General features: G+C 34.4%; 1 protein-coding gene across 7 annotated transcripts in view; it reads right to left on the bottom strand.

Annotated features, from left to right (window-relative positions):
• LOC123551061 (integumentary mucin C.1-like) overlaps window positions 1-12,122 on the bottom strand; it is a 76,424-nt gene that overhangs the window by 22,229 nt on the left and 42,073 nt on the right. Inside the window, exon 1 of one of the 7 annotated variants that reach the window (XM_053540541.1) lies at window positions 9,942-10,011. The exons of the other annotated variants lie outside the window; for them this stretch is intronic. Coding sequence (XP_053396516.1) covers window positions 9,942-9,996 — 55 coding nt within the window. The 5' untranslated portion in view covers window positions 9,997-10,011. Of the gene's footprint in view, window positions 1-9,941; window positions 10,012-12,122 lie in introns of those variants that run through there. 7 annotated transcript variants of the gene reach the window in all.

The raw sequence follows: 12,122 nt of genomic DNA, 5'->3' as shown, positions 1-12,122 counted from the left end.
TTTTCTAGAGTTAGAAAACATATGCAAGTAACTTCAATGGCCAAATATTACAAAGCAAAATTTGATAATAAGTTCACCTTACAATGAATTTTATTCAGCGGTTGTAACAGAACAAAAAACAACAAAACATAAACATATTAATGGACTCCATATCATCTGCATGTCGCACAAAATATTGCTATGATTATATGTACCTGAACCTTTATTTTTTAATACGCCAACAGCGTGATACATGAAAGCCGCGTACAAAATAAAAGCAGAAATAAACGAGAAATAAACGAGCCACACTGTTGCCACCAAAGACATCACTTGGTTCTCTTAAAAAGCTAAATATCCTACAAATGTTAAAGGCCGACACAGTCTTCAAAACAATCTATTTCTTCAATCGAAAAATTAACGAGAATACCGTTCCGATGCTCTACCGACTGAACTACCCGGTCACCTATGCACTTTCTCCCAGTTTAAATAATGAAGTCCTATACCGTGACAATACCAATCCATTTCTTAAGACATACTCATAACTGACGGTAACCAGTCACCAAGGCAACAAAGATTCCAATCCGTCTTCAAATGCATATTTAATATTTAGTAAAAAATACACATGAAACTAGAACTTGAAAGCTTAAGAACACCGTTTACATAAAAATCAAAGGCAAGAAGGCCACCAACTAGCCACATATTGACCTAGAAATGAGATATAAGAGTTCACCAAGAAACAAATTAAAATCTAACCACATTAATTCCACGATACCAACTATAAAAGAGTTTCTAATTCTTGAAGTCAACTGCTCAACCATATGCCTACCCTGAAACAATATACTTGGGTGTCATTCGCTGACAGTCATAACACACACAGGAAGTTAAATTAGAAAACTACTAAATAATGCATCAGGAAACATGAGGATGATACCGAAGGATTTAACATTCTTCCCTGAAACAATAAATGCTGTTTGGAATTCTACTTCTCTCCGGTGGAAGCAATAAACAAAGTCATATAACAGTTTAAATATCTCGGTCCTTTCAGAGTTTATTTTGTAAAACGTTAAAGCTTTATTGTGCATGTTCATGAATGCGATTTTCTGTCATAGTGTATTAAGGTTATGAGCCAGGCAACTTTAGAAACAATAATTACCCATTTTACAAATACAGTATCCTTTTCACACTATTTTAGTGGCACAATTCAATCATGTGTTGTTATGCTTCTGTTGACAACCACACAGTGTGAATTCTAACATAGTTTATAGAAAGTAGGCATGCAGTTTTGATTATAATTAATGATTCAATACAAGTCTTAAAAGATAAATTTTGTATAAGCTGCCCAAAGCTGCAATAAAGTACGTGTTTTATCGCTACTTATTAATCAGATATGACTGTTAAATCCATTCAGCTAAAAGACCATTGTGTCTTCTGAAAAAATAATCCGAGTAGTATTATGAACGAGTTGTATTTAAAATCTTAATAAATATCCCATAACCGTTTTATTAGTAGAACGATCTTCTAGTTTGCTCTACTGGTAATTCGCATAGGACTAGATCTTGATATTATGCTTCGTTTGGAAACAGATTTTCTAGGAAGAGTTATTCTTAGAAAGCAGTTTCACGAGGACAGTGACATTATGTGCTTCATAGGTACACAATTTGGTCAGTATGATTTCGTTTCATAAAATGTCACCAAATGTCACTGTTGCCATACAAAACAAATATTATAAAGTGAATGATGCTGGTGGGAGAGAGAAGTCTCTTATCTGCGTTTTAAGGCTTCCTTAGCGACCGCCTGTATTAAACAGCCGCCTGTCTTAAGCAGCCAGTCAAGATCAAGTAACTTTAAAAAAATGACTTTTTGTTCTATGTTGTCTTGGGCAGTCACATGTCTTTAGCAGCAGTATTGTGCCCCTCCATTGACTGGCTGTTGAATTCAGGTTTGAGTCTATGTTTATGAGTTTGCATTCAGTCATCGATATAGCTAAAGATTTTAATAAATGTCCCTTTAAAATATCTTTTAATAGCTTTAATATCAATTATAAAATAGAGGAAAACACGAATATGTTTATTCAAATGTATCGGGAGTATATAATCAAGGTTTCAAGTTTGAATAAATTTAAAACTAATTTCTCGCAGATGTTACGCACTATATTTTTCAAGTTCAGAGATCTTATCAATTCATGCATTATGGTAAAACATCTTGATGTTTATAAAATCCCACCACCATCTCATATTAATCTTGACACTTCTGAGAAATCATTTCATTTCTGAGAAAAATGTAATTTTATCTTTTTCTGAAAGTGTTAAGTTTCTTCAAAATACAAAGCTACAGAGAATAAATGAGTAGCTTGTGAGAGTTGAAACAATTATATGTTTGTTTATTACGGGATGACACAAAATCATTCTTTTTAAAGTTTAAAGTTAAGCGGTCTCGCACATAAAGTTTGCGATGCAATAAAACAATTCTGTCATGCTTCGCGTTAATGACATAAATTGTAACGACATAACATTGTCTTGTTTTTTTAAAAATGTTTTAAAGCAGTTCCCATGACGACCTTTGCCCATATTTTACTCCCGAGATTGATTGGCGTATGGTGTGGCGGACGTATAGCTAATAATTATTATGAGCTTCAAATATCTTCTAACGCTTTGATATACATCACAATCTTAAATGTTCCAAAATAAGTAAATGTCTTTTGTTTCCTTTTGAAATACCTTTTAATTGCGAGTTACATCAGGGCTATTCCATATAGTTCTGCCGAATGATTTTTTTGTCATTTTAATTAACACTTGATCTTTAGTTCCATCCATACAAACTTATTTAAACGTTTAATCATTGTAACAAAACAAAATTGTAGTTTTTACAATAATATTGATGATGATAATGATGATGTATGTGAACATTTTCAGTGTCTACCCATCTCTGGAGGTGTATCTTAGAGCGTCTTTAGTTTAACGACCATGCATAGAAGTATCTCGTTACTTCAAAGTAACAAGGTTAAGAAAGACTCTAGAAATCTGAATAGTTTTTCGGTTTTGCAGTTTTCTCTTATCTTTTCAATTTTTGGTATGTCAAAAAGAAAGATTTGTTATGCATCGAGTTGAATTATAATATATTATTAGTGCAGCTGAAATCAAAATTTTAAGTACCATTTTGGTCGCTTGATTGTCCAACTATGAAAAAATACTTTGGATGCACTACTTTTGCTCTTTAAAAAGTTATGAAAAAGTAAAAATCGCGTTGTTTAGGACTGGTCGTTATGCTTTGATGAGGATGTCATATTTAAAAAAGTCATGTCTTGTTTTTTTTAAACGTTTTTCAATTTGTAAAGTCCACTTTTAATTTCATACATTCAAACTTGTAACATCCTTTTCTTTAAATCATGTTCAAGCAACGCTATTTATATGCATTTTTACATCGAATTGTTCCTTGTTAGCTCACCTGAGCACAAAGTGCTCAGGGTGAGGTATTGTGATCGCTCACCGTCCGGCGTCCGTCCGTCCGTCCGTCCGTCCGTCCACACTTTCCTTTAAACAACATCTCCTCCTAAACCAACAGGCCAATTTTGATGAAACTTCATAGGGATGTTCCTTGGATGGCCCCCTTTCAAAATTGTTCAAAGAATTGAATTCCATGCAGAACACTGGTTGCCATGGCAACCGAAAGGAAAAACTTAAAAATCTTCTTCTCAAAACCAGAAGCCCTAGAGCTTAGATATTTGGTGTGAAGCATTGCCTAGTGGACTCTACCAATTTGTTCAAATCATGACCCTGGGGTCAAAATTGACCCCGTCCCAGGGGTCACTTGATTTTACATAGGAAAATCTTAAAAAATCTTTTTCTCAAAAACCAGAAGCCTTAGAGCTTAGATATTTGACATGTAGCATTGCCTAGTGGACCTCTACTAAAATTGTTCAAATCATGACCCCGGGGTCTAAATTGACCCCGCCCCAGGGGTCACTTGATTTTACATAGGAAAATCTTCAAAAAATTTCTAAAAATAAACCAGAAGGCCTAGAGCTTAGATATTTCACATGTAGCATTGCCTAGTGGACCTTTACAAAATTTGTTCAAATCATGGCCCCCGGGGTCAAATTGACCCCACCCAGGGGTCACTTGATTTTACATAGGAAAATATTTAAAAAATCTTCTTCTCAAAAACCAAGTCCTAGAGCTTAGATATTTGACATGTAGCATTGCCTAGTGGACCTTTAGTAAAGTTGTTCAAATTATGACCCGGGGGTCAAAATTGACCCCGCCCTAGGGGTCACTTGACTTTACATAGGAAAATCTTCAAAAGTTTTCTAAAAATAAACCAGAAGGCCTAGAGCTTAGATATTTCACATGTAGCATTACCTAGTGGACCTCTACAAAATTTGTTCATATCATGACCCCCTGGGTCAAAATTGACCCCGCCCCAGGGTCACTTGGTTTTACATAGGAAAATCTTCAAAAATTTTCTAAAAATAAACTAGAAGGCCTAGAGACTAGATATTTGACATGTGGCATTGCCTAGTGGACCTCTACAAAATTTGTTCAAACCTGGTCCCCCGGGGTCAAAATTGACTCCGCCCCAGGGGTCACTTGATTTTACATAGGAAAATCTTTTAAAAAATTCTAAAAATAAACCAGAAGGCCTAGATCTTAGATATTTGACATGTAGCATTGCCTATTAGACTTTTACAAAGTTTATTCAAATCATGACCCCTGGGTCAAATTGACCCTGCCCCATGGGGTTACTTGATTGTACATAGAAAAATCTTCAAAATTTTCTAAAAATAAACCAGAAGAGCTTAGATATTTGACATGTAGCATTGCCTAGTGGACCTCTACAACAAGTTTTCAAATCTTGTTTTTAAAGTTACTTAAAGAAAATTTCAACTATATTTTCTCATAATTCTTTTGATTGATTTCTATTATGATCTTTTGACCTTGAAGACTTGTCCTTAAGTGCAATGATAACAGGTGAGCGATATAGGGCCATCATGGCCCTCTTGTTTTTTAAAGCTTTACTCCATTAAAACTGAAAATAACATCATAACTATTGACATGAAAGAGATCATACATTATTAACATTGAAACATTACCTCTGTGTGTCTAGATATTATGTACTCTGAAAAAAAAAGGTATACGTTTCATTTACATAAGTTTGCGATGTTGTTTTCTTACCCTTTCACCTTCCCTCTCCCCGTTTTTATATCCTTCTTATTTTTGAAGCAACAGTTTCTTTTTGTGGTTGACGTACTTTGCGATGACAGATTCTGGTTGTGTTTGTTGTGCTCAGTGCTTTCTAACCTTTTCTTTTTTTGTAACTTGCACTGAATTTAACCAGCAAGGATCTGTGTTTCCAAGTAAAGAATATTGTCCCGAGTGTATGACATAAGATGTTGTTATATGATGTTTTAAGTTTAAAGGTGAAATTCATATTAGGGTCAATGTCATTAAATATTATAGGTCAGTCTGTAGGTCTTGTCACAAGGACTGTTGAGTGTGAGTATGAATTAAACTGGATCATTAATGTAGGCTGTAGACGAAACAGTAAAATCTTGTTCGTACGGACGGACAAATGACAGATTCTGTCGCTTATATGATGAAAACATTAATAATATGTTGAAAACATACACTAGATAAATTGCATCCGCATTTTTATGTCAGTTCTTTTATATTCGTTAAATAACATAAAGATAGGTTTATTGCGTGACGTATCCCCGATACCATCTAGATTTCGCACTATTTTAACAATAGAGAAACGTAAAAATAAAAGGATAAACGTAGGTAACATTTGATACCCGGATTTATATTGAGAAAAGCTGCGGGTAAACATATGGTTTACGTTACATTGTTTTGTATTTTGTTAAAACATGACACCGTAAGAAAAGGACATGTGACAATATGTCAAGATTGTCTGAAAGGTAACATAACAGATATTTTGGACACAAATCATGTTACTTTATTGCACATTAGTTTTTGCGTTGGTTCGAGATTCAAAAGTCTGTTGCGTGATTTCTTCTATGAAGAAACGTGATCTACGACCAGAATGTTCTGGTATTATAATATACTTACTGCCTTTCAATATAGAATATATAGAATGATAACCTCGTACTGATACCGTGTACTGAGCAGATACAATGATCCAGTGGATCCAGGTTTGCGAGTTCAATTTCCTGATCCTAAAACTAACCACAAGAGTCCGGTGTTTGTGTGTTTTACACTTGACGCGGTCTGGATCCAGGAAAGCTTCTGGAATTTGAGCGCCTAAACTCACTTACACTTTCCTGGAGGAGCTTACAATATGAGTAACCGTTGGGGACTATAAACACACAACTAAGACACACAAAGATGTTGGATAAAGGTTCAGGGTAAAATGTGTAAATCATAGACACAAACACACTGGTACATAACATGCACATACTTCATGATTTCAATGTCTATGATTGGCCTGAAAAATAAACCTATTACCTTTTATGCCGCCTTATGAGTGCATGGAAAATCATAAATGTGACTTGAGCAGTGAATTTAGTTATACTGTAATTTATTAAATCTTTAAAATGCACGATTAGATCTGTAAACGATAGTAACTTCTGGGATGAAGTCGTCTAAAACAATGGGGACACAACAGTATCAGATTACCGTATGCCACTATATCATTTTCAAGTAGCAGCTTGTAAAAACTGTGACTTACGGGCACACGGAAGTACAGAAAGAAGGCCGAAATCAATATGACCTACAGGCTGTGTTTGTAGGGGGTATCAGTTAGCTTAATACAGCAATATCAATTGCTGTATTGTTATGATATTTCGTTATAGAATGACACTAAATTACGTGTCGTCTTCAAATATTTTGTGGCCGTGTATTGTACGCGATATAAATGTCAGTATCAGTAACAAGTACTATCAATGTTTAATGAATTAAAAAATTATCTAATGCAGCTGTTAATCTGTTTGAAACTGCAATATACGTGGCATGGTCAGAGACAGCTTATCTAGAGAAACATTCGAGAGCATGTTCACATATGTAAAACAAAAACTATACCTGTCTCTTTTGGATTTTTGTTTTTATCTTATTCACAAGTTTGAAATAAAATTTATATCTAAGAAAGTTTATATTATGATGCAGAAGTGTTCACATTTCCATACCAAGAACTAACGTAGAAATATGTAATCCGGTAAAGATACACCGTTCCATTATACTTCAATTACTTTGAAATCCTGTCCTAAATTTTATGGTGCCCTTGCAAATGCAGTTTTGATACCGTATAAATACGAATTGTAAATAATTACTTCTTTATATTATGAACATTCTCCCATGGCAAATCCACTAAAATCTGGCTTACATCATGTTTCATTTCATTAAATATTAATGAGACAAGATTATATAACTCATGAATGCCAATTGCCATTACAGGAAAGATCTGTTGTGAAATGTGAATATTCAGTGACTATGGGTAATACATGTAGTGAATGATCCAGACTTTAACGTATATAATGTTAGGTAAGGAAATTTATTCATGATGGGTTTCTTTTTTCTGACAAATTAGATGATCAATAACAAATTAAACAAACGAGGTTATACATCAAATAAAAAGAAAGTTTACAAACAGACAATGAATCATCATTCACCTTGTAATAACTTAAGTAAGAATGTAATTTATTATAAAGGTAACAAGATTTAGATGGTTAGTTTATGTAAGATTATATATCATTTTCAGTAGCTTTTGTTAATAAAATGAATGAATGTGATGATGATAACTGTAGTTTTCAATGTAATAATGATGATGATGAAGATGATGATGATGATAATGATGACGATTATATATCAATGCATGCATGCGAGTAACTCGTTACTTAGATATAGTGCTAGAGATCGATGGCACAAGTAATATCCTACATGGCATTATCTATGAACTTGCATGACACCAGTTAAAAAGATCAATCACTTACTGTACGGTTATAAAATCGTGGTAAATCATTTCATTTGATGTTAATTTTCAAGGTAATGAAGAATTTTCTTGCCTGTTTTTACATTATATTGTGATATAATATTATGATATGATACAAACAACATTATGCTTGAAAATCAGCTTAAATAGTGTATCAGAATTTGTTAGATTAGACTTAAAACATTTTCTGTTTCCATACACTATCAAGTATTTCGCAACTTTTTCGCAGTCAGATAAGTATTTTCCGCAATTACTCAATTATAATTAGGAACTAGAGCTATCACTAAAGGTGATGAATGTACCCCCCGCATGCACTGACACAGTACATTGCAATTTGACGCACACAAGATTGCATAATTATGTGGACTGTATGTATATAGGCTGTATGTATACAGTATAGTAACAAAAAACAAAGTCCCATAACTATGCAGAATAATTATCTAAAAGAATGCAACATGCACCATACACAACTAGGGTTGGTACTGATCACTTGTGTGAAGTTTCATTAAATTGTGTGTAAGGGTTTGGTAGATTAGGCACGCACAAGATTGCATATGCAGACTGTATGTACATAGTATGTTAACAAGAAACAAAGTCCCATAACTCTGCAATTTTTGTCGCTGAAAGAACCTAACATACCCCATGCCCCATGCACAACTACTGTTGTTACTGATCACTTGTGTGAAGTTTCATTAAATTGTGTCAAGGGGATGAGGAGAGATGGTGCGCACAAGATTGTGTCTATGTATACAGTATAGTAACAAAAAAACAAAGTCCCATAACTCTGCAAATTTTTTTTCTGAAAGAACCTAACATACCCCATGCACAACTACTGTTGTTACTGATCACTTGTGTGAAGTTTCATTAAATTGTGTCAAGGGGATGAGGAGAAATGGTGCGCACAAGATTGTGTCTATGTATATAGTATAATAACAAAAAAAAACAAAGTCCCATAACTCTGCAATTTTTTTTTCTAAAAGAACCTTACATGCCCCATGCACAACTACTGTTGGTACTGATCACTTGTGTGAAGTTTCATTAAATTGTGTCAAGGGGATGAGGAGAGATGGTGCGCACAAGATTGTGTCTATGTATATAGTATGGTAACAAAAAAAAAACAAAGTCCCATAACTCTGCAATTTTTTTTCTAAAAGAACCTAACATGCCCCGTGCACAACTACTGTTGGTACTAATCACTTGTGTGAAGTTTCATTAAATTCTGTCAAGGGGATAAGGAGAGATGGTGCGCACAAGACTGCGTCTACGGACAAACGGCCAGACGGCCAGACAACCTGAAACCAGTATAGCCCCCCTTACAACTTTGTTGTCGGGGGGGGGGGGGTACAATTAAATATTATCAATGACTTAACAGATAGGACTATCTGCAAAGAGGGGTTACATGGACATTAGATAAGAAATGTCAGAAAAGCTAAAAACTTGTTTGGAAATGATCAAATCCAGACTTTAGTATTATGCTTGGCCTTAAATGTAATATGCAAGCACTCAAGTTTTTCAATTGTTTTTATAATTTAAAATTTTAGGTACTATCTCTACGTAACATCAAGTTACAAGATCCTCAGCGACCTTTCAAGTTTACAGTTTAAATGAACCTATATTCATGCTTATTTTCATTACCTTTCTGGTGAATTACGTTATTATATGTTTCGAAAATAAAGCAAGATATTGATGTTTTTAATTTTTTATCAGAATAGCACGGTTTTTCTTGTTCAATTTGAAAGGTGCGATCTTTTAATAGAACAATGCCTTTCAGAAGCGTTACTGATGTCGTAAAAACGCGCGTAAATGCTTTGAAATGAAAAGAGCTCGAAATCGTTCATGTCTACATCGTTAGCTGTTGTTCATTTAATAATGAAATTACGAACAAAACACATGTACAGCATCTGCCTACTGATAAGAGGACGAAAACAACAGAACAAACTATGCTAGAACACATAGTTCCATATTTCACTGATTAAGAAATGCAATTTAATATCAATTTATTTCAGATTTAAATTTCATACCTTTAAGGCATAACAATCCAATTAACGCAGATGAAATCAAAGTTATAAATCCCATTTTCGTCGCTTAAATTTCCAGATGCGATTCACCAACACATAAAAATACACCTTAGTTGCTCTTTAAACAATAACGACCTAATAAAAAAACATTGTTACGCTATGATGTGGTTGTCATAGTTTACAATTTTTCATACAAAATAAAAATCTTCACTGGTTCATCGTCATGAATTGTATTTTACACGTACTTATTTTTTCACTTTGCAACTTTTATTTTCCTATTTTTTACTTTCAGTATCGTTAAAGACATGAAACTTTATCACGATACTTGTATTTTAAAGAATAAGCTAGTACGTACTAGTTGATCAGTGGTATTGTTATGAAATAGATTCAGACTTCTATTATTTAGGAAAAAGGGACCCGACATGATAAAAATGAAAATGTTGCAGATTCGGTTTGATTGAACCTGATTACGGTGGTAGAAATGCAGCTACCATTCACACCCTTTGTCATTACTTCATGCGGCATCGATACGAATATTTGAATATTTTTAGCAATTATGATTTATTGTTGATGCCAGCGATATTGATATATGCTAACCAATATTACAAATACGTACTTTTAGCGCCTTTCTTTATTTAAATATTTTCGCATATCATAATTGATATAGACAATGATACACAGACATCAGAGTCTATACAAACACCCGAACAGTTAATATTATCATGGATTCAAGTTTTATTGAGATGAAAATTTACTTAAATCAGATATGAATCTGTCTGAAACTGCAATTCATTTGACTGGGTCAGAGATAGCTTATCTAGAAATGCATTACTACAGAACGGTTTGATTTCTATCAAATTTAGTCACTCACTATTATTCATCTGATTATTACTATTTTAGAGATATGATACGTGGTACTTCATTTCATATCAACATTTCAGTATAAACTCTATAACATTTGGTTTTGCTAGTTTGGGCATAGTAATTAAATGGTTATATTACAAATTCAGTTTTACCCACTGTATGAACAAGATAATGAAAACTGCTCGAATTACAGAAAATTTACCTATTAAAAGTCCAAAGTTTGTATCATATTTTAATGCGTATGACTACAGTTATATGCCAAACATGCAAACAAACGTTTCAAATATATTTCTACGAGATTAACGTATATGAGCCGTGCCATGAGAAAATCAACATAGTGGCTTTGCGACCAGCATGGATCCAGACCAGCCTGCGCAGGATCCATGCTGTTCGCTTTCAAAGCCTATTGCAATGACAGAAACCAATAGCGAACAGCATGGATCCTGACCAGACTGCGCGGATGCGCATGCTGGTCTGGATCCATGCTGGTCGCAAACGCACTATGTTGGTTTTCTCATGACGCGGCTCAATTATGTCGGTTTCCCATCGTGACCAATTTAAAAATTATAATACCTTTGGTTTTTTGAAAATATTCTCGTCAGTTCTACACGAAAACATTTCAAAAGAAACATACATTTTACCTTACAACCATGTTCAGGAATCACAAAGTCGACCAAGCACCTTTATGCAAGCCATACATCTACATAGGCAGTACAGAAACACGCACGCATGCACGCACGCGCAAACACCAGATGAGGTGCATCCATCAAGGTCAAATGCTTATTTTATTCCAATTCCTTGCGCAAAGGCTTTACTGTATATTAGTTTATTGCGTGACGAGTTCCCGATACCATCTAAATTTCGCACTATTGTAACAACGGAGAAACGTTAAAATAAGACTTAACGATTAAGTGAAAATAAATGTAGGTAACAATCGATACCCGGATTTTGCTATGTAGAGAATTTTGATAGTTCATATACATACTGAGAAAAGATGCGGGCAGCAAATGGGGTATGTTTTCTATTTTGTTAAAACACGACTCTGTAAAAAAAGGACATGTGACAATATATATGTATAAATAAATCACGTTACTTTATTGCAGAGTAGTTATTGTGTTGGTTCGAGACTCAAAAGTCCCATGCGTAATTTCTTCCACGAGGAAACGTGATCCACGACCAGAATGTTCTGGTATCATAATTTACTACTGCCTCGCCATATATTAGCCGCACCATGAATAAATCAACATAGTGCATTTGCGACCAGCATGGATCCAGACCAGCCTGCGCATCAGCGCAGTCTGGTCAGGATCCATGCTGTTC

The sequence above is a fragment of the Mercenaria mercenaria genome, chromosome 4 (genome assembly GCF_021730395.1).
Source record: "Mercenaria mercenaria strain notata chromosome 4, MADL_Memer_1, whole genome shotgun sequence".
NCBI classification, from domain to species: domain Eukaryota; kingdom Metazoa; phylum Mollusca; class Bivalvia; order Venerida; family Veneridae; genus Mercenaria; species Mercenaria mercenaria.
The sequence above is the reverse complement of the archived record's forward strand: the minus strand, read 5'-3'. Positions and strand labels throughout refer to the sequence as shown.